The sequence below is a fragment of the Acanthochromis polyacanthus genome, chromosome 2, assembly GCF_021347895.1.
Source record: "Acanthochromis polyacanthus isolate Apoly-LR-REF ecotype Palm Island chromosome 2, KAUST_Apoly_ChrSc, whole genome shotgun sequence".
Classification (NCBI taxonomy): Eukaryota; Metazoa; Chordata; class Actinopteri; family Pomacentridae; genus Acanthochromis; species Acanthochromis polyacanthus.
This window is the reverse complement of record NC_067114.1, coordinates 38,079,560-38,102,943: the sequence shown is the minus strand read 5'-3', so window position 1 is coordinate 38,102,943 and position 23,384 is coordinate 38,079,560. Positions and strand designations below refer to the sequence as shown.

General features: G+C 40.5%; 1 protein-coding gene and 5 non-coding genes across 14 annotated transcripts in view; 3 read left to right on the top strand and 3 right to left on the bottom strand.

Annotated features, from left to right (window-relative positions):
- Positions 1-895, bottom strand: part of LOC110957844 (serine/threonine-protein kinase BRSK2-like) — a 213,716-nt gene extending 212,821 nt beyond the window's left edge. For 4 of the 9 annotated variants that reach the window (XM_051937187.1, XM_051937170.1, XM_051937174.1 and 1 more), the window contains exon 1: positions 410-893. In XM_051937187.1, coding sequence (XP_051793147.1) covers positions 410-503 — 94 coding nt within the window. In that variant the 5' untranslated portion in view covers positions 504-893. Of the gene's footprint in view, positions 1-409 lie in introns of all 9 variants that reach the window. The other 5 variants (XM_051937153.1, XM_051937159.1, XM_051937163.1 and 2 more) reach the window with 2 other exon arrangements.
- A 4,985-nt stretch (positions 896-5,880) lies between these two features.
- trnan-guu (transfer RNA asparagine (anticodon GUU)) lies at positions 5,881-5,954 on the top strand. Its single transcript has one exon. It is a non-coding gene; the product is annotated as a tRNA-Asn (tRNA).
- Positions 5,955-7,450: 1,496 nt separating this feature from the next.
- On the top strand, positions 7,451-7,524 carry trnan-guu (transfer RNA asparagine (anticodon GUU)). The gene has a single exon. It is a non-coding gene; the product is annotated as a tRNA-Asn (tRNA).
- Positions 7,525-8,014: 490 nt separating this feature from the next.
- trnan-guu (transfer RNA asparagine (anticodon GUU)) lies at positions 8,015-8,088 on the bottom strand. Its single transcript has one exon. It is a non-coding gene; the product is annotated as a tRNA-Asn (tRNA).
- Positions 8,089-15,256: 7,168 nt separating this feature from the next.
- Positions 15,257-15,330, top strand: trnan-guu (transfer RNA asparagine (anticodon GUU)). The gene has a single exon. It is a non-coding gene; the product is annotated as a tRNA-Asn (tRNA).
- Positions 15,331-17,451: 2,121 nt separating this feature from the next.
- On the bottom strand, positions 17,452-17,525 carry trnan-guu (transfer RNA asparagine (anticodon GUU)). The gene has a single exon. It is a non-coding gene; the product is annotated as a tRNA-Asn (tRNA).
- Between the last annotated feature and the right edge of the window lie 5,859 nt (positions 17,526-23,384).

Here is a 23,384-nt window from a genome sequence, read left to right as displayed (position 1 = left end):
GCAGGGACCGGACAGTGCAGCAGCATCACAGCTTCTGCAGAGCGGGCCCATGTGACAGATGGATGCTATAACAGAATTAGAGACATGAAAAATCACAAGGGCCCATTATCACCAAGCCCTCTCTGCCTGACAACAAGGATTAAAGGCGCACTACCACCATACCACCATCATCATCATCATCATCATCATGAGTGCAGCCTCTCTCCCTGCATTCAGCACAGCCGCATCCACCAGAAAACACCCGCAATTATCACACATTTCTACCCGCCTCCCGTTTCCCTGCATTCAGAACACGCAAACGCAAAAAAACAGGGAAAAAAAATGCACCCCGGCGTGATGTCAGGGAGGCAGGTGCGGTGACGAGCCCCTGCCGCACCACGCGTTTCATGACGGGGCTGCTTCCACTAACCTGTCTGTCCTTTGCCCAGCGTCTTCTCCAGGCGGTACGGTCCCACATAGTTGGCGTAATGCCCGCTGTTGGCGTCCTTGCCCGTTGACGACATGTTTCGGGATGAAATGACTCGCCGGGAGTAATTTCTCTTGCGGGTGTCCGAGCGGGACGCGTCTCTGGAGCGAAAAGCGCAATTCCGCGGCGCAGTGGAGTTCGCCTCGCTCCGCGTTTCCGTCTATCAGGCTGCTGGTCGCTGCGATATTCGCGTGCGTGTGCGTGCGTGAGTGAGTGTGTGTGCGTATGTGTCCACGGCCGGTGCTTCAGGGTTCCTCCGCAGCTTTGGTCCTCGGTGCGGCTCAGACTGCGGTTTTGAACCTGGGTGTCATGATGTTGGTGCCGGAGGAGCAGTGCGCTGCAGCCCCGTTGGGTGTGATCTGATGATGGGACAGCATCTACTGCTGCTGCCGCTCCAGCAGCCTGCGTTAAACCACAGGCAGTGTTAGAGGACACTTCCGGGAGTCTCTTTAAAATTAAATGCACATCAACTCGCTGACGAACTCTAACGTTTATTGATTACAGCACCAGTAGAACAGGGTTTCTGCAGAAATCAGCCAGTCAAATTTAATGCTTTTTAATGCCATTGTAATGCTATACTGTAAAAATTTTAATGCCGTGACCGTGAACTCAACGAATTACATTGGTTCGTTTTTTGTGAAAGATGATTTTTATATGAAAACTTTCCCCTCTTTTCACTCTCTGAATCCAAAAAGCACCCCTGACCACCCATGAGCTGCAGTCATTCTTTGAATTCCACGTTTTCTTGTCATTTTGCTGGAATTTGCATTTTCCCATTTCCCAGTTCTCCTCCACTTTCTAAACATGCAATTTTTGGCAATTGTACCCGACCGGCCAGCGCAATTACTGCAGATGCATATATCTGACGAACCGCAATCTACAAGTATGTATTATTATTATTATTATTATTATTATCAAATATTTTTCTTGAAAATGGCAGAAAATTTTTTTAATGCCACTGAGAATCAAATTTAATGATTTTTAATGCCATTTAAGGTCTTAACTTTTGCAAAAAAAAATCAATTTAATGATTTTAATGCCCTGCAGAAAACCTGTAGAAATAAAAAACAGGATACATTTGTGAAAACAGACATTTTGTCCTGAACTCTGGCAAGTTATGTGATGATCAGTGTATGTTTGTCTGTCTGTTAGCAGCATTACTCAAAAACAGAATAATGGATTTGGATGAAATTTTCAGGGAATAACAGAAATGACACAAAGAGCACCTCATTAGATTTTGGCAGTGATGTGACTTATAGTCTGGATCCACAGATTTGTTGACAATTTCTGTATGAACACATTTTGAATGATACATGAGCTTGATTTTATAATACTATATTGTGAGACACTATACTTTATAAAAAAAGATGCAGCTCTTGTTATTCTGATATTGCACTTGGCCATATTACAAATTTGACCACCGCTTGCTTTATTATTCAGCTGATGATCACACAAGAAAAGAGAGGAAAACGGTTTTCAAATGTGATAAGTTCTAAAGTTAAATGATTAATTTGAATGTTAATATTTCAAGTTAATTTCTGATGTGTTAGCCATAGAAACTCACAGATTTTCACTTCCTTGCTGTAGATTACAATTTTATCTGAACAACACTGTATTAACTAATCTAGTTCATTTCGTATCTTAATACAAAAAAAATCAGTCCACAAGAGGAAAAATGTAGGTGAACTTAGATGCAGATTTTTTGAGTAATACTTTGAAGCAACTCGAAATATACAAAGTAAATCATTGACTTTTATCAAGAATCAAAATATAAAACTGAAAGACAGTCATTATTATATTCCAATCATTATCAATCAATCAATCATAGCTTTTTCATAATTTGTGGCTATTGCTGTGATTTGAAGTTCAAAACTTTTCTCTAGAATATGGTTTATTTTATTTTGAAGGGCAATCCTCTTAGCTTCCGCTGCTATCTCGTCTTGACGCACTACTTTAATCGGGGACTACGCATGCGCACATATTTCGCATGGCAGGGGTTTTTTGATTGAATTGGGATCGAGATGACAGTGGGAGATGAAAGGCTGCCAGTGTTCAGAACTTCTCTTTTTTTAAAATAAAAAAATAAAACAAATATGGTGCAAAATGAAAACAAAATAAAGTCACAAACATCCAGAAGTTTCCCAAAAAGCCTGTGCACTTCCTCATCACTGTTACTGGCAGATAAAAATGTCCTGTCCTCATGCACACATCTGATCACTTGATTTATAAATTACTAATTTTATCCATTTAGCCCAACTCTCAGTTATTAGATGAAGGTGAGGAATCATTATTCGTCACTGTGGGTGGTTTGTGTGTCTCTGTGTGTTGGTGTGTGTCTCTGTGTATTAGTGTGTGTGTGGTGGTGGAGTTGGCGGGGGGACTGAACATGTTACACGCTGGGACACTTTCACTTGATTAAACCAGCGGTTGGTGACAACGACCATCTATCTGTCTCATCACTCCTTCACAACAAAAGCCTTTTGACCCAGCACGCTCAGTGGCAGATGGGCCTCCCCACCTCCACCTCCCTACCTCCCACTCCTCCTTCTGCCTCCCTCTAACCTCCCCCACCATCAAATCCATGTCCCTAACAAAGATGAGGGGATGGGGTGGGGGGGCTCTGTTTTACCAGACCTGCTCGCCACAGGACAGCTTTCCCCCAAATTACTTCCTGTTAATTAATGTAAAACCACCCCACTCCCCCACATCCCCCATACCTTCCATGACAGCAGGAGGCTGAGACCTCGGCCCACAGATCAATCAGGAGTCTTCTTGTGGACTCGTGCCACCGTGCGAGCTCTCCAGCAGCCTGATCTCTGGCGTCTGATCCCCGGTGGCTGTTTGACAGCTGCAGACGTCGCCGTGGCTGTAAAGCTGCACCGTCCTAATCACCTCCATGTGAAATAATCTGCCATAATCAGCCAGGCCTCTGTGGAGAGACACACGACTAATGACGGTGTCAAAATGTCTCTTTCACAACAGTGTTTTACGATGTAGAAGACACTACAGCTGGCTGTTTAGTGAGGATAAAAGTCACAGTGCATCTGAAGTCAGATCAACATGACCTTCCCATCAAACATTTTCTTTCCTTCTGAATTTGGCAAATTTTGTATACGCAGGGACTTCAATAGGTTCTCGGTCTCAGTTGTGATGCGTGTGAATCTTCTTTCATACAAAATGACACAAATGTGTGATGCTACTTGAGTCAACTGAATGTTTAAATGGGAACAATGAATCTAAAAACTTAAAAAAAAAAAAAAAAAAAAAAAACCTTAAAGCACCGCTGCTAGAAATGATGCAAAAAATGATATAAAATGCATAAATGCATAGAGCAATTTTAGGAAATTATTTGGTTAAACCGAGATGACTGCTCTAGCTGATTAAATTTAAAAAATCTGAGCATTACCTGCTCTGGACCAGGTTAGCTCCACAGCCTAAGGTATCATAGTAATCTAGCAGGGGCTTTTTTGGTTAGATTTTTTTTTGGCCTTCTGTTGGTTTTATTAGATAGAGTAGAAGAGAAGCAAACAAGAAAGTATGGAGAAGAATGGTGGAAAGACCTGCTTTAAAGGGCGATGAGCTAGAATCAAACCCAGGCCACTGCATCAGGGATTACAGTCCCTGTTTCTGGGTCACCCGCTCAACTAGTGCCTGGCAGGTTTAAACAGCCACCTTTGTGAACTGTAAACTCAAGCTTTAGGCTCAACATGCCTCATTATTTGATTGCTTCAAACGTTTGAAGCAATCAATAATAAAGGACAGGGATGCTGTAAACTGGCTGCTGCTGTTCCAAGATCATGTGTCCATCCCACAGCACAGGTGGCAGAAGCAGCCAAATGTGGCTTTAACCTGCTTTCCAATGCTTTGCTCACTCAACTTGTACCATCCAACTTCTGTGCCCAAACTGAGATCACATTTGTGTGGTTGCCATTTTCAGTGTTTTCAAAGTCATTAATTAATGACTTCATGCCACTGAGGTGTATCTGGAGGCTAGAGATGTGACTTTCTTCCACAAAGGAATAGTGAAGCTTGAATTGGATTTGATGTTTCTGCTAAGGCCACAAAGGTTTTGAGGTATTCTCCTATGTATACTATATGAAGTTACTTTCTGAGGATGATCTTTGAGTTTGACAGCATTATTTCTTCGTTCTAGGTATACATTCTGTAGTACAGCCCTCAGACAACCTGTTTAATTTTCAACTGTTCAGTGGTCATTTCAGCACAAAATGTCCCTGGTGGGCTCAAAGCACCAACCTTTCAGTTAACAGCCAAATGCGCTGACCAGTTGCACCACAGAGACAACGATATAGCCAAAGCCTGCAAGAAGACAAATCTATACACTGATCTGTTACTACGAAATGAATGCAACAAGTTATCTCTTTATGCTGATGACATCTCATTTCATATCACAAAGACTTATATCTGTACCACGGACATCCTCGACAAGAGGGATGTTTCCAGGGATGTTTGGTCTTTAAATGGCTACCTAACATCATGAAAATGACTATGACTGATCACTTAATATGTCTTGTAATTAGAGAAACCTGCAAAAAACAATGAGACTGCAGGAATGATCTCAAGACCTGTAACCTGATAGTCAATGCTGTAGACCTCCTCCTTTGATTGAAGATGGATTTTTAAGTTTAATACAGATGGTTTCTCCATTGCTCTCTCAAACCATCTCTCCTCTTTGTTCAGAATAGGAAGTACTTGTACGCATCTTTGTAGCAAGATCATTTATGGATGTATAACTTGTTGCCTCTAGTACCTTGTACTAATGTCTGTCCAGCCGCCTCTAATCTGTCTTCTTACTGTCGCAGTTGAGCTTTCTTCCCCGGTTCTGGTGGGTGTATCCACGTCTTCATGCTTTGAGGCTCTGTTTGGAATCAACAGAATTAGATAAACATGCAAAAACTGTCTGAGTGAAGGAGACTTGTCATTATGATAATTCATTTTGACATTACAAAAAGAAATGGACGAAACAAGTCGATTCTTTGTGCTGTGGGCAGTTAAACACCAACCACCAACCTGTTGCTGAATAGCCAAATGCGCTGATTATCGTACCACAAGGACACTTGTATCTCAGTGGAGGTGCATTTGCTCTCAGTTTTCAATCCGCACCTACCCACAAAAAATGGAAACCCTGGTTTATTCGTGTAGAAATAAGAGTCAAAAATATGAGTCAAGTAACTGTTACAATTGTAGTCTGACTTAAACGTTCAGTAATTTAGGAAAATTCTCATGCTGACATGTCTTAATTATTCTGTGGCACTGCAGTCTGACTGTTGTTCCAGGTTTCGCGCATCCTTTATGCTCGTCATCATCGTGCTCTGTTTAGAATCAACATTCATATTGAATTTTAGCCCCAATCATTGATCGATGAATGATCTCGTCTCCAAATGCAGCTCCCAGATGTCTCTGTGGTGCAATCGGTCAGTGCATTCGGCTGTTAACTGAAAGGTTGGTGGTTCGAGCCCACCCAGGGATGTTTTCTGCTTATGCAAAACTGTCTGAGTGCACTAGATGTGTCATTATGATATTTCATACCATGGTGATGTTGGCTGGTGTAAAGAGAGCCACCTTTGTGACTCCAGATTTAGGTTCAGCGTAGCTTGCTTCCCCACTAATTTTTGCTTCATAGTTCAGCTCTCAGGACATAATGATGAGTCTCATCACACTCAGGCTGTTTTTGCAGGTTTCCTTATTTCTCTACCACGTTAACTGGTCATTTAAAGAAGACTATGCTGAAAAACAATGCAAGAACAACCTCTTTCCTGTGATGCTTCTAGAGAGACCACAGAGATTCTGAGGTATTCTCTTACATACTCGATATGGAGTTATTTCAAGCATGATCTTTTGAATTGGACAGCATTATTTCAGGTACAGATTCTGCAGTACAGCCCATTTTTGCAGATTGATTTTCAGCTGTGCTAAGCAGTCATTTAAGCACAAGACGTCTCTGGGTGGGCTCAAACCACCAACCTTTCAGTTAACAGCTGAATGCACTGACCAAATGCTCCACAGAGATAACTGCAGCGCCAAGGCGTGGCTGGAAAACAAATCTATACACTAATCTGTTACTACAGAATGGATGCAACAAGTTATCTCTTTATGCTGATGACATCTCTGGTGGGACTGCTTTGAATCAACAGACTGGAATGTGCTCCTGGAAACAGATGAGGACAGTATGAACATTGACAGACAGGTTGATTGTTTTACTGAATACATCAACTTCTGTAGAGACACAGTCATACCTTCAAAGACTGTTCGCTGTTTCCCCAATAACAAACCATGGATCACAAGCGACATAAAGGCAATCCTCAACCAGAAAAAACAAGCTTTTAGAGATGGTGACAAAGAACGGCTCAAAGAAGTGCAACATGAGTTGAAAGGAGACTGAAAGTGGCAAAGATGGAATACAAAAAGAAGATAGAGAAGAATTTTCAACACAGTAACATCTGTGATGTGTGGAGAGGAATCAATACCATCTCTGGACACGAATATTCGGATACCAAATTAATATCCGGATAGTGCCGTAGCGAACGAATATTCCGATATTCGGGATTTCCGGATCCAGCCCTAGTGAGAATCATGTTCTTCGATTTTTCAAACGCACTCAACTCCATCCAACCCACCATCCTCAAAGACAAGCTCACAGAGATGGGAGTGGATCCTTCCTGTGTTTCATGGATCACAGATTACCTGACAGGAAGGCCGCAGTTTGTCAGGCTGGGGAACTGTGTTTCTTTGTAGCAAGATCATTTATGGATGTATAACTTGTTGCCTCTAGTACTTTGTACTAATGTCTGTCCAGCCGCCTCCAATCTGTCTTCTTACTGTCGCAGTTGAGCTTTCTTCCCCGGTTCTGGTGGGTGTATCCACGTCTTCATGCTTTGAGGCTCTGTTTGGAATCAACATTCCTAATGAATTTCAGCCCAATCATTGATGGATGAGTGATCTCGTCTCCACATGCATCTCCCAGACGTCTCTGTGGCGCAATCGGTCAGCGCATTCGGCTGTTAACTGAAAGGTTGGTGGTTCGAGCCCACCCAGGGACGTTTTCTGCTTATATGACTTAATAGCATAGATGAGAATTAGATAAACATGAAAAAACTGTCTGAGTGCAGCGTTGCAGAGTGAATGAGACTTGTCATTATGATATTTCATTCTGACATTACTAAAAGAAATGGATGAAACAAGTTGATGCTGTGCGCAGTTAAACACCAATCTGTTGCTGAATAGCCAAATGCGCTGATTATCGTACCACAAGGACACTTGTGTCTCAGTGGAGGTGCATTTGCTCTCAGTTTTCAATCCGCACCTACCCACAAAAAATGGAAACCCTGGTTTATTGGTGTAGAAAGCATGAGTCAAGTAACTGTTACAATTATAGTCTGACTTAGACGTTCAGTAACTTAGGAAATAGTTCTCATGCTGACATGTCTTAATTATTCTGTGGCACTGCAGTCTGACTGTTACTCCAGGTTTCCCGCATCCTTTATGCTCGTCATCATTTCCACAATGTCATCTGGTCATTTAAGCACAAAACGTCCCTGGGTGGGCTCGAACCACCAACCTTTCAGTTAACAGCCGAACGCGCTGACCGATTGCGCCACAGAGACAACTGTGCCTTTGAAATGGTGGTGAGATCAGACATCCTTAAACGGTCTTACTACAGAAACAACAACAACGAATTCACATTCTGCACAGAGGAGACAGATACTTAAGAGAGAAGTGACAGAAGCCATTGATGCTTAACTGGAAAAGCTTTCTCTGAATGGAGGAGGGGGTACGTAACACCAAATATCAGGTTCTTACAACAGTGTGTTGAGACCATTCCCTGAGAATTTTCACGACCATTGACTCATTGACACAACTTTCACCTGGCAATTCAGCCTTGGGTCATTAACAGGCCATTAACCATGTTTTTTGAGGGAAGAATACATTCTTGGGACTCACAGCTAGTCAGTTAGAACTGTGAAACTCTGTTTAATAATGGAACTGAGGCAAGATGGCGGGAATGGAAGTGAGGCAAGATGGCGCCGCTGTGTTTGGCCTGCCACTTCCTCCTATGTGCCCTGCTGTCTTATGGATTTATAGTCGTGTCATCGGCTATTGCATATGACCAGCAATGCTTCTGGAATTGCGTTTTCCGTTTAATCATCTTATTAATGGACAATTCTACAAACCTCCACCACCACTGCTGTCATCAATTCCTGCCTTCCTTAGCCCCCCTGTCTGCCAGATCGATCAACAAGATGTGACTTTTAAAAAATAGTCTAGTAATCTATAAAAAAGCTCTTCGTAATGCCAGGACAACTTATTATTCATCTTTAATAGAGGAGAACAAGAACAACCTAGGTTTCTCTTTAGCACTGTAGCCAGGCTGACAAAGAATCAGAGCTCTGTTGAACCTTGTATTCCTTTAGCTTTAACCAGTAATGACTTCATGAGCTTCTTACACATAAAATAGTTATGATTAGAGATAAAATTAATCTGGCCCTTCCTACAAATGTCACAGATGCTTTTGAATTGGCTGTTAGACCTGATGAATATTTAGAATTCTTCACTCCTATATGTCTCTCTGAACTAATTTCAACAGTTTCTACATCCAAACCATCAACATGTCTTTTAGATCCTGTCCCAACGAGACTCTTCAAGGAGATTTTACCTTTAATTAATTCTTCAATGTTAGATCTGATTAATCTCGCTCTAGTAACAGGCTATGTACCACAGGCTTTTAAGGTTGCTGTCATCAAACCTTTGCTTAAAAAGCCCACTTTAGATCCAGATGTGTTAGCTAACTATAGACCAATATCCAACCTACCATTTCTCTCTAAAATTCTGGAAAGAATAGTTGCAAATCAATTATGTGAACACTTACAAAGGAATAATTTGTTTGAAATGTTTCAGTCAGGCTTCAGAGTGCATCATAGCACAGAAACAGCTCTAGTGAAAGTTACTAATGACCTTCTCATAGCATCAGATAATTGACTAGTCTCTATACTTGTTTTGTTAGATCTTAGTGCAGCGTTTGACACAATCGACCACAAAATTTTATTACAGCGTCTAGAACATTCAATTGGCATTAAAGGGACAGCACTGGACTGGTTTAAATCCTACTTATCAGATAGGTTCCAGTTTGTGCATGTCAATAACTCTTCTGAGCTTACTAAAGTTAATCATGGAGTTCCTCAGGGTTCTGTTTTAGGACCGATACTTTTCACATTACAGGGCTGTACGCTTAGCTTTTTCACTAGGAGCACAGGTGCTCCTAAATGAAAAATTTAGGAGCACAGAAAAACATTTAGGAGCACTATGAATTTTCATGATGAATCGCACAATTTTATTATTAACATTCACACAACAAGCCAAGCAGTAGGCTCAGTTATTTAACACAGAGAACATCCCTGTCCCACATCTTTTTGGCTTCCTTTCATTTGGAGTGTGATTGGTCTACTGACTTCTTTCTTTTGTCATATTTTCCATTATCACTCAGATGGCATTGTGTTACATTTTTTCCAATTTTCAAGCAGAAAAATTCGGTGGAAGCTACCATGTACACAAGACCTTATACAACAGCAGCAGAGGTACAGATGTTGTAGCTGAGAAAGTTTGGAGGTTGTCACTTCTTTGCCAAAACAATAAGGGGAGTCATATTTTGTTAAGTGGCCCAACAAAATCTGACTGCAGATTTTATTTCATATCATACAATCTGCACAGTTAACTCAACCTGCATATTTCTGTTAAAGTCCTAGTTTTGAAATAGTCTCTCTGTTCTTAATCTGCCATACTGTGATCTGTTCTTACAGACTGTAATTTACTAGGATTTAAAAAAAAAAAAAACTTGTTGTAATTTGGTGTTTTAGCTGTTGTAGCAAATAATTTCCCAGGTGTGGGATAAAGAATTTCAATTCTATTATATCGTTAACTGGCCCAATAAAAATAACAACAATTACAAATAACTTTATACTTAAGAACTATACTTATATTAAAGACTTTATACATAAATACCAGACATATTTTGATGCCATATCTTGCATTCGTAGGGGAGTCTGATTATAGGTGCAGAATGCTTAGATTGTGTTAACTGATGACAATTTTAGTTCAGTTATTACTTTATAGTATTTAAACTGTTTTACATGCTTAATTTGGTGTCATTTGCATTATTATAATTTAGACAGACACAGTATTTGGTTATTTCAAGTTAATGTGTTCATAAAAGCCAAAGACAAAAATAGGAGCCTGTCGCTTTAAGAAAGTGCGACGATCTGTGTGATGCTCGGTACTGTGTGGGGGAGATGGCCTGAGAGTCGAGAGGAGCTCACGGGTTTTCTGACCATGTCGTGTTGTAGCTTGCCGATGTGGAAAAAAAAGTTGTTGAAGAAGAAGGTGTAGGCTATGACTTTTAGTTTGATTCACTTTGTGTGGATTTATTTTAGGAGCAAATGCGAATGATAGGGTTGACATCTGTACTCGCATGCGTGCTCCCTTTTTATTTTTTCTACTCGCACCGATCTATTTTTAGGCGCATATGCGAGTGAAACACTCGCACTGTACAGCCCTGCATTATACATGCTTCCTTTTGGCAATATTATTAGGAAGCATTGTATTAACTTCCATTGCTATGCAGATGACATACAATTGTATTTATCTATGAAGCCAGATGAAACTGATCAGTTAGCTAGACTGCAAGATTGTCTTAAGGACATTAAAACCTGGATGACTTTTAACTTCCTACTGCTAAATTCAGGCAGAGGTTTCTTGCTCGAGGTTTCTTCCCTGTTAAAAGGGTGTTTTCCTTGCCACTGTCGCCTTTGGGTTTGCTCTGGGGGTCAGGCATATGGGTTCTGTAAAGCGTCTTGAGACAATTTGACTGTAATTGACGCTATATAAATAAAATTGAATTGAATTGAAAACGTTTGTCTTTAACGATATCATCTCCTCCCGCAATATGGATTTCCTCTTCCTCGTGCCACCAGGTGATGCCAGTCTGTTGGAGCTCATTCCCTCCGGCTACCGGTTCCTAAACTCCCCGAGGCAAATGGGGAGGGCTGGGGGGATAAATGGTAAATGGTTGGCTTACATAGCGCTTTTATCCAAAGCGCTTTACATGATACGTCACATTCACACACTGATGGCAGAAGCTGCCATGCAAGGCGCTAACCACGACCCACCAAGAGCAATTAGGGGTTCTGTGTATTGCTCAGGGACACCTCGACATGAGCTCAACGGGCCAGGGGATCAAACCGCAACCCTCTGGTTGTGAGACGGCCACTCTACCCACTGAGCTATGCCTCCCACATACAAGCAGTCCTTGAAGTACCACCACCTGTCCACCAGGGGGTACTACAGTTTTGAGCTCCAAGTATTTGTACTGACTCTGCCCTGTCCCATTCTGTGTGCTGTCATCTATTGGTCGCCTAAACTGATAAAGGATTTCCTGAGTGAGTTTTCCGAGTTTCTAGCGGAGTTTATGCCAAAATTTGATAACATTCTAATCTGTGGGGACTTTAACATCCACGTTTGCTGCCCCTCAGATGAGCTGGCCAATAACTTTAAATCTCTCTTAGACTCTCTGGATCTCACACAGTGTGTCTCTGGTCCCACTCATAGGTTATGTCATACATTAGACCTGATCATTTCTCGGGGATCACGGTGTCAATCTGTGAGTTGTCAGCTCTTCCCATCACTGATCACTCTCTTATACAGTTTGGCATCTGCGCTGTTCCACCTGCGCCCACGCCTACTGCCCCCCAACGTTGTTGCATCTTTATCTCATCTGTAGTAAAGGACTTTTCGGCTGCCTTTTCTGCATCTGACCTTTGCTCTGCTCCTGAACTGACATCTCCTTTGTGTCCAGACCGTTTCCTTTCCGCATTCCACTCCACCTGCTCCCAGATCCTGGAGTCTGTAGCACCTTTTAAGGCTGTGTCTACTAGAACTACTTCTGTCCCATGGCTCAATGACACAACTCGAGCACTGAAGCGTCAGTGTAGACAAGCGGAGCGTAAATGGAAGAAGGACAGGTTACAGGTGTCACTGGACATTTTTAGAGACAGCCTCGCCACTTTTCAGAGAACACGAGGGGATGCTAAAGGGTAGTAGCTTTCGAATCTCATCAGTAACAATAGCCACCACCCTGGAGTACTGTTCAAAACCATTAACTCTGTAATTAATCCCGTGTCTGTTGTTTTGAATGATGTTTCTGTACAAACCTGCAATGCCTTTAAACAATACTTTTTGGACAAAGTTTTGTCTATTAGGCAAGCTATCACACGTGTTCCTACAGCTTTTACATCCACTCCTGCTGCAAGAGTTAAGCCATTCCTGTCCCAGGCAGATTTGGAAAAGGCTGCTCATGCTTTCATCAGCTCAAGGCTTGACTATTGTAATGCCCTTTACGCTGGACTTAATCACTCACTCCTCCATAAACTTCAGTTGGTTCAAAATGCAACAGCACATCTCATCTCCAACTCCTCAAAAATACTCACACATCACGGTCCTTCAAGCACTCCACTGGCTTCCGGTGCGCTTTCGAGTCCAGTAGAAGGTCCTGTTGTTCGTGTTTATGGCCATAAATGGGTGTGCCCCCCTGTAGGATCGACCAGGCATCATCAACAGTGGAACATGACAAGAACAGATTTAACACCTTCACAACCACAGTGGAGATGAGGCTCCCCTTTTGATCAGCGAAGCAAGAGGGACACCAGGACACCACGCCAGATGTGGGACATGTTTGGCATGGGGGCGCGATGCATCAAGTCAGCAGGAAGCGAGGCCGAGAGCTGACTTTAAAGGATTCCCCCCAATACAGACCTCCAGGATGTGTATTGGACCTGTCTTAGCAAGAGACTGGCTCAAAACACCCAAGTACCACTAAGCCTTCAAAGGAACCAAATTGAGAGCAATAAAATTCTGACTGATTCCTGAATCACAGAAGAGGGGAAGCTCAGAAACCTGGAGAAACACTTCAAAGACATTCCATTCACAAACAAAGGAACCCTGGACTCATCTCAAAGCTAACAAAGACAATCATCTCCCAATTCTGGACAAAACTCCCTTTATGTACATCCATTTCACCAAACAAGCGAACTTTTCAATGACTTTGTGATTAATCTACCTCTTGTCTTACCTTTAATATTTTATTCCTCCTGATTAGTATCAATGTAATAATTTTTAACATGTCTGCCGATCACATATGAGCATGTTTGGTATCATTTTAATCAGCTATCTATCAGTAATGCTCCTAGATAAACCATGTTCAACAAATTTTAATATTTTGGAAAGTTACAGAAATTTCCTGAAAATGTAACTCTGTGGGACATCTGGACCTCAGCCTTCCCTGACAGGGGATGTACCAGACCCCTGCTGAGTTAATGATATGCAAAGGCACCCCTTTAAAAGACCACATCTGAAACCACCATTTTGAGTCCTCCATCACTCTGAGAGTTCTTTTGAGTTCTCTTGATAGCACCACTTTCAGTCCTTGAATTTTGTGAGTCCTCCTGAACCTTTTGAGTTCTCCTGAATTTTGAAGTCAACTTGCTTATCCATCACTCTGAGGCTCCACTCTGTCCACCGTTGTTCCGACCCACATCAACCAAGGCCGACCGGACCATCCACCAAGGCAGCATCATCATCATCATCATCATGGCACGCAAGTACCTTTCAGTCACTGGAACTTGGTGCAACTTTCTCAAATTATCTTTTCAAAGATAATATTTACAGGCTAACAAATGAGCCTACTATCAAATTGACGGCTGCTTTCAGGTGTGGTCTATTTATCCCTTTTCCCTCAGAACATCATATTTTAAGTGTAATATTAATCCCAGTGTTACATTGAAATATTGTGTTCTCTTCCTTCCTTTTTCCCATCATTCACATCTCACCATCTTATTCGTTTTGTGTTGTTGTTGTTGTTCGTCTTAATGTGTGTTATTGTTGTTGTTATTGTTTAGCTTAGTGTAATAAATGTACATAAATACAAGTTCAGTGCCTCAATTGTTTTGTTGTTCACATCTTGGTCCCTAACTTGTATAGATTCCAGCTACCTCAATTTTATACATAACCTTTCAAGCTAAATAATTCCCCTTATGATTCCTGAAGCTCTTCTTGACAGCGCAACAAGAAGTGTTTCATAGGCTAATTATTATATTTGACTAATCTAAATACTTTGCTGGTCAAATATCAGGTAGACTATATAATAATTCTGTATGAAACTCAACCCCATTTGAGCAAACATTATCCCTACATTAATATTGGTGGAGAAACATTATTATAATCTTACGGTTATAATTGGTGGAGAAAACCCTTACAAACAATTTAAACACATATATCAACATATATCAGAAATCCTATACCCCATACATCTCAAAGCTGTTGGCAATTTACCAACCTGCCAGGACACTACGCTCGTCTAGCCACACCTCCTTGGTTGTCCCCAGGGCAAGATATAGAAAGTTTGGTTACCAGACATATCTTCTTGAAGTTCATAACAATCACAGGTAGTTGTGGACTGAAACACAAGTACATATCCATCTATTTCAGAATGTAATTATTATTTGACACATTTAGCTGTTAAAAATTGGTTAGAGCATACAACTGTGGATACAAAGGTTGGTGATTTGAGCCCACCCAGTGATGTCTGGAGAACAGCAGGGATATTAATATCAGGCTAGGTGATATTAAGCAAGATGTCATCAGCATAAAGAGATAACTTGTTGAGTCTGTCTTGGACCAACGTCATTTATAGATTTGTAATGTAGCCACCCATTCATTTCTCCAGATGTCTCTGTGGTGCAATTGGTCAGCGCATTTGGCTGTTAACTGAAAGGTTGGTGGTTCAAGCCCATCCAGGGATGTTTTGTCTTTAAATGGCCACTTAACATCATACACTCAACAAAAATATAAATGCAACACTTCTGTTTTTGTTCCCATTTTTTATGAGATGAACTCAAAGATTTAAAACTTTTTCCACATACACAATTTCTCTCAAATATTGTTCACAAATCTGTCTAAATCTGTGATAGTGAGCACTTCTCCTTTGCTGAGATAATCCATCCTGCCTCACAGGTGTGCCATATCAAGATGCTGATTAGACACCATGATTAGTGCACAGGTGTGCCTTAGACTGCCCACAATAAAAGGCCACTCTGAAAGGTGCAGTTTTATCACACAGCACAATGCCACAGATGTGGCAAGATTTCAGGGAGCATGCAACTAGCATGCTGACAGCAGGAATGTCAGCCAGAGCTGTTGCTCATGCATTGAATGTTCATTTCTCTACCATAAGTCGTCTCCAAAGGCGTTTCAGAGAATCTGGCAGTACATCCAACCAGCCTCATAACCAAAAGCAAAAACAAAAGTGTTGTGTTTATATTTTTGTTGAGTGTAGAAAAGGTGACTATGACTGACCACTTACTATGTCTGATAATTAGAGAAACCTGCAAAAACAATCTGACTGCAATATCACAGAGTGATTAATACTCATAATTACATCTGAGGGCAGTATCACAAGTGGATTAGTGAGGTACATCGAGCCTCAAGTCAGAGTTTCCAGTATAACAAAGGTGACCCTCCTTAAACAGGGCGAGATCACCATGGTAACTTTAACTGTGGAGCGCACCTGGTCCGGAGCAGGTTTTGTTCACAGTTTCAGATATAAATGGTTTGATAATGACCCAAATCTGACATGCCTTAAGCAAAGGATGTGTCAAGGAGTCAATAGTGGCGAAATTTTTAAGGGAATGATCTCAAGACCTTTTTATAATTACCTGATAACCAGTGCTGTAGACCTCCTCCTTTATTTGAAGATGGATTTTCCAGTTTAATACAGATGGTTTCCTCCATTGCTCTCTCAAACCATCTGTCTTCTCTGTCAAGAATAGGAAGTACTTGTATACAGCTTTGTAGCAAGATCATATATGGATGTATGATCTCGCCACCTTACAACCTCTATATCTGTCTCTGTGGCGCAATTGGTCAGCGCGTTCGGCTGTTAACTGAAAGGTTGGTGGTTCAAAACAAGTAGCTATCCATCTGTTTAAGAACAGAATTGTTTGATGCATTTAGCTGATAACAATTAGTTAGTGCATACAGCTGTGTATTTCAAGGTTGGTGATTTGAGCCCACCCAGTGATGCCTGGAGAACAGCAGAGATATTAACAACAGGCTAGGTGACATGAAGCAAGATGTCATCACCATAAAGAGATAACTTGTTGTGTCTACCTTGTACTAATGTATGTCCAGCCGCCTCTAATCTGTCTTCTTACTGTTGCTGTTGAGCTTTCTTCCCCGGTTCTGGTAAGTGTATCCATGTCTTCATGCTCTGAGGCTCTGTTTAGAATCAACATTCATACTGAATTTTAGCCCAATCATTGATGTACAATTGAATTTCCCTTCGGGGATGAATAAAGTGATTCTATTCAACTTGATAAGTCACACATGTCTCTGTCAGTCAGTGCATTCGGCTGTTAACTGAAAGGTTGGTGGTTCGAGCCCACCCAGGGATGTTTTGTGCTTATATGACCTGATAACATGGACGAGAATTAGATGAACATGGAGAAACTGTCTGGGTGCAGTGTCAGAGTGAAGGAGACTTGTCATTATGATGTTTCCTTATGGTATTACTGAAAGAAATGGATGAAACAAGTTGGTTTTTGTGCCATTGACAGTTAAACACCAACCACTAACTCCGACCACCAACCTGTTGCTCAGTAGTCAAGTACGCTGATTATTTTACCACAAGGACACTTGTGTCTCAGTGGAGGTGCATTTGCTCTCAGTTTTCAATCCGCACCTACCCACAAAAAATGGAAACCCTGGTTTATTCATGTAGAAAGCAACTGTTACAATTGTAGTCTGACTTTGATGTTCAGTAATTAATTTTCGTGATGACATGTCTTAATTATTCTGTGGGCTGACTGTTGTTTCAGGTTTCTCACCTCCTTTCCACAATGTCATCTGGTCATTTAAGCATAGAACATCCCTGGGTGGGCTCGAACCACCAACCTTTCAGTTAACAGCCGAACATGCTGACCGATTGCGCCACAGAGACAACTGTGCCTTTTAAATGGTGGGGAGATGAGAAATCCTTAAACAGTCTTACTACAGAAACAAACAACAACGACTTCAACACCAAATATCAGGTTCTTGTAACAGATACTTGACATCATTCCCTCAGAATTTTCACTACCATTGACTCATTGACACATCTCTCACCTGGCAGTTCAAGTCTTGGTTCATTAACAGGCCATTAACCATGTTTCCTGAGGGAAGAATAAATTATTGGGACTCACAACTAGTCAGAACTGTGAAACTCTGTCTGATAAGTGACAAAACAAGACAAATGTCAATCCTCTGCAAAATTTCAGTTAACTTAACAGTAAATCTTGCGACTTCAGCTGGTTCCAAACGCAGCCTGAGTTTCTCATGATCTGTTCCAGACACCAGAGGGCTGTACTATAAATCAAGTTTGCCATAGCTGGACTGTTCTTATTTAAATCTGTCTGACCAAAACTAAAACCCCAGTCAGTGTTAACAGGTATCAAGAATGTGGCTATCAACTTTCTTTGATAACTCTTTCATACTTCATACTGTGTATTCACATGAAAAGAAGGTTTTACACATCATGTGACTCTTCTTCCATGCAAAAAAGTATTACAGAATCCTGAATTTTAGACAGAGCCTGCACTGGACCAGGCAGGCTCCACAGCATAAGTTACCGTGGTGATGTAGGCTGGTTTAAAGAGAGCCACCTTTGTGACACTGAAGATTCTGGATTTAGGCTCAACATAGCTTGCTTACCCACTAATTTTGTCAGGGGGAGGAGTTAAATCCGCTTATTTCGTCATAAGCGGAACCAAATCAAAATCGGACGGTTGAGCAGGCATTTTCACAAAATGTGGTGGAGCAAGGCAGGGAGGAAACAGACAGTTTTCAAATTTGAACCTCATAATGAGGCTACTGCAACACAAACTACTATAAGAACACTTTCACAAAGTGAGGTTTGCATAATATTTCCCCTTTAAGTGGTCATTCAAGCACCATACATCCCTGGATGGGTTTGAACCACCAATCTTTCAGTTAACAGCTGAATGCAATGACTGACTGCACTACAGAGACAACTGTGGTGTCAATGTGTGGCTAGAAGACAAATCTATAATCTATTACTACAAAATAGACGCAACAAGTTGTCTCTTTATGCCGATGACATCTCGCTTCATATCAAAGCCTTATGTCAGTCCCAAAACTCTGAACATAACCTGTTCTGAACCAAATTAGCTCCACAGCATAAGTTACCATGAGGATCAAGCAGGTTAAAAAAGGGCCACCTTCATAACACTGAAGCAAGTCTGACTTTAAGCTCAACATATCTCTCTTTTCTGCTAATTTTTTTTTCATAGGACAGCCATCAGCTCTCTCAGTGAATGAACACTGAAAGAAAAACCAAGGCACAGTCCCAAAATCTTTTCGACTGCACCTCGTAAGCCAAATTAGTCAGATGATTTTCTGTGTCTCATTTTATTTCCATCCTTTTTCTTTCACCTCCCTCCTCACCAAAATAACGAGCTGTATGAAAAGAGCAAAATTAACACCAATAGACTGCATCCTTGTTTTACCCTCATAAACAAGATGTTGACACACAGGGAACCCACACTCACATGCATTAAACTCAGTATTTAGAATGAGCTTTTTATCACGCACTATAGCAGCACTGACACTATGATGTGGATGTGAATGCTTCGTGTGAGTAGGTGTGCGTTTGTGCGTACTTGACACTGGTGACGCACTTTTCTATAGCACCGGATGAAGGGAGAGATAAAAATATTGTGGGAACAGGCCACAGAATGCACCCTTCACTTTTCAAGACATTTGTGGAAAAAAGAAGCTTAGCCTGCAGTCTATTTCTGCATTAGTCAGCTCTATTGTGGCCGCCTTGCCATCGGAGCAGGATAATGCACACACTCTCACACACATCGACTCACATACGCATTTGCTACTTCAAGTCAAAAAGAAGCCAAATGAGAGAACATCTCTTCTGACAGCACACTGATAAAGAGTGAATCACTGAGCTGAGACGAGGACAGAAGATTTGTCCCAAACTTTATATGAGAAAATCAGTTTTTTAAAGAAACATCACAGTGGAGCTCGTAGTGTCTCAGAGGAGCACATTCATCAGAGAAAGGCACAGAGTTGATTTGAATATATTTTCCATCAACAGAAAACTGATGAGGCTCGATATTTCAGCTCAAACTCTCATCAGTGAAAAAAAATGAAGTCTGAATCTTTCCTCGCTTTGTTTTTGCGTTCAGAGGTGTTTCTAATTAATTAAACACTGAATGGCTCATTTTCAACAAATTGCATCCTGTTTGGAATAGTGTTTTCACAAATTTAATTTCAGTGCTGGTTCACTACGCAGCAAAAATAGAGAACGACATTCAGAGCAGAGTTGAAAGACAGCCACATCAAGACATTACAGATGCATACTGTACATTTACAGATTTTAAAAATCACCAAATTTAACGTCAGTTTTAACTCGACATTCTTCCCTTTTTTGAATGTAAATGAGCTTTTTTATCTTGTGCAGATTTCTGTAGACTGCTTTGTTGGAAAATACGAATCTTGACTGGGAAAATTAGAAGGAACAGATTTTTTATTCTGACAGAATATTCAGATAGATCTGATCTGTTGTTTACTCAAGGATAAAAGCATGTAATTTAGTTTTTTGTAAGATAAATCCGTATAACATGTAATAACACTTTTTGCTGAACTACTGTTACATAAGAAGAAAATTTCTAAATTAGCATCATGCTGGTCATCCATCTAATCCGTTAGAAGGGTTTAACTTGTACTTTTTTATTCTTTGTGACACTGTCTAGTCGCAAACCCATCAAGCATCTAATAAGATAAGATAAAACAGAATTTTATTAATGCCGAGGAAATTATTGAAGACAACTAGGATGGGCAATTGCCAGTGTGATTGCAGAAAGCTGCTGCAGCTTATGGCTGCTAAAGTTTGTACAGTTCAACACATTCACAGGAGGAAGCTGGTGTCAAACCTGTAGATTAACGGTTTGAATACAACCCAACTGAGTCACCGCCTCTACACAATGCAGAGAAGCAGCACAACCCTTTGTATCTAAAATCACCCCTGTGGACACGCACCATCAGCATTCACTTTACTCTCACATTTTAGATCAAATTAACAATCGGCTGGTGGAACAGGCTGAGAATTTGCTCCTGATGGTGTGCCATGCATGGTAGCTCACTGCTATCAGCATGTTGTGTGACCAATTACGACAATTATATACTGTTTTACACAAACGACCTTTGCAACACGTGGCACACACACAAAAACATCTTTTTGCTGCTGCTATGAAGTAAAGTACAATGGCAAAATGCTAAAAAAAAATTAGACCAGCTGCCCTTCAGTCAAAAGAAAACTTCATAACCTTGCACCTCCTCTGTACGTCCTCCCTCATACAGTTTCTTAAGGTCGTTTCCTTGATATGAGAACTTGTGACCATGTGACCAGAGTTCCATAATGCAGAAATCCTAACTTACCACTGTGTCATTAGGCATTGCTTTAAGTTACTGTTGTTTGCTGCACGGCTGAATGCCCAGAAAGAGCAACTGAAATGAATGGAAAACACAGTCTATTGTTCTAATTACTTCTTCCTAGACTGCAACTTAACAATAGCTCTTCTGGAGACAAATTGTTAGTAATTAAGTGGGGGTGCAGTGATATGCGTGCAGTTCAGTGGTAATTATAAAACTGCTAATTTAGAGCGTTGCTCTGTAAGCCCATTTAGATTACAGCGCTGCAATTAAATTGGCAAAAGACTATAATTACTAACAACACTCACAATATGCAGTCTTATATTCTATCTAGCTTTCCGATTTATCTGACAGAGACAGTTTGTCCTGCTTCTCATTATACTCAGACCTTGGAGATATTACCATCGCTGCAACATAGTTTTCATTTTTTAAATACGCAATACAAAGATTGAGGAATGGTTTTAATTTTGTAGACCTCTGGACATACTTATTAAATGTAGACCTGCTCCTTAAATTGTACAAATCACTCATAATATAGATGGAGTTCAATTGTCCAAAAAATATTTCTACTACTACTGACTCTGCCTCCCTAAAGACGCAGACTGAATACATAAAAACAGCCTCCTGGCATCTGCAAGAATAGTCAAGTGAAAGAAAAGTACATTCATTGCTGGAATTTGTTGTTGTTTTTCACTTATTTGGACAATTTCATATACAATACTTCAACACAATAAGAAAATAATGCTCTTTCAATTAATTATTGAAGAACAATATCAATGCTTGTAATATTCATAAGTGGGAAAAGTAAGTAGACCCTTGACCTTAGAAGCTTGTGTGTTTCCTTTTTGCAGAAACAACAGAACAGCTCCGTCTGTCCAGAGCATAGACTGTATACATACAGATATATACAGTCTAAGGTCCAGAGCAGATTACTCCAAAAGGTCTGGGGTTTCATTTTAAAAATGTCTGTAAGCTAATATTTGAATTTATTCTTAAGATCAGTCTCAAGGGTGTGCTTACATTCAAATCCATTTAGATAAAGAGCATTAAAAAAACCTTGCTGTTGTAGGTTTTGAGGAAAAGGTTAGTAAACTACATGGTTGCGTGTCCATATATCTCAACTGAATCAACAGCACTTGCCTAATCATTTTCCCTTTAACAGCCATGGACCAAAGAACAGAGAAGCCATGATTTTAAAAAATGAGCTCCTGGCCGTGGCAGAGGAGTTTCCAGTCAGGCAACATGTATGATTTGTTGGATTAAATGAAGTGACTAACAAAGCTGAACGCACAGCTTGGGAGTGTGTCGCTGCTGCAGGTGTGAGAGAAAGACCAAATTTTGGCTGATGTTAAAAAGAAATCGTCTGAACTTGAACTACAACACAAAAACAGAACAGCCATAGTCAGTTCTGTCTAAATCGCCACAGTAATCGTAAAACACTGCATCCTGTTTTTAATTGAAAACCCTACAGCTGTAACTGATCATGTTACATTGTTCATAAACCTCATGCAAAATGAACCACAGACATGACGCACTAATGCAAACATCTAACAATAAACTCTTCTATTTAAAATCAGAACACAGTGACCCAAAGAGACACAGACAACAGGCAGAGTTACCACATACATCACAGCTGTCTTAGAAGAACACTAAACATTTTTGTGTATTTACATTTTTTGCATACATTCTGCTATATCCAACACTCCTTTTTTTTTTTTACTATTCTGCACATAAATTTGCCTCAAAACGACAGCAAAGTCAATGGTTTTTAAATCAGAGATAGACATATTAATGCTGTAATGTTGTGCACCTCTTATGTCAAATAATATTAAATAAACACAAATCAACAAATTGAAGCAATTCAGCATTTCACCTCACTAAAAGTATTCTGGCCACATGAAAAAAAACATTTGCTGCATGTTTAAAGAAGTCAGAAATTGTTTAGAACAATTTTCAATTTAGACTAACAGAAAAAAAATATAAAGAAAAACACCGTGTTTAGTTTTGTTTTTGTAACTTGAGGTGTAATCAGGAGGAGAAAAAAAAATAGCACTAACTGTTCAAACTGAAACAGCCTTTGGTGAACAGTTCAGTACATTCATGGACAGAATAAATAGTAAGATGCTGCCATTCAGTGGTTGAACTGTGGAACAGCATTCATCCTGGAATTTCATTTTCATATCATATTTGACGCACTTTATATTGGAGACATGCTGAATCTTTTTCTAGCATTCTATATAGTAGATATTATGGTTATTGAAAAAAACCCACAGTGTTTATGTCTACTTTTATTGACTTTGAATGTTTGGAGGACATATTAAGCAGGGGGCTGTGTGCCACAACTCAGTGCATTCAG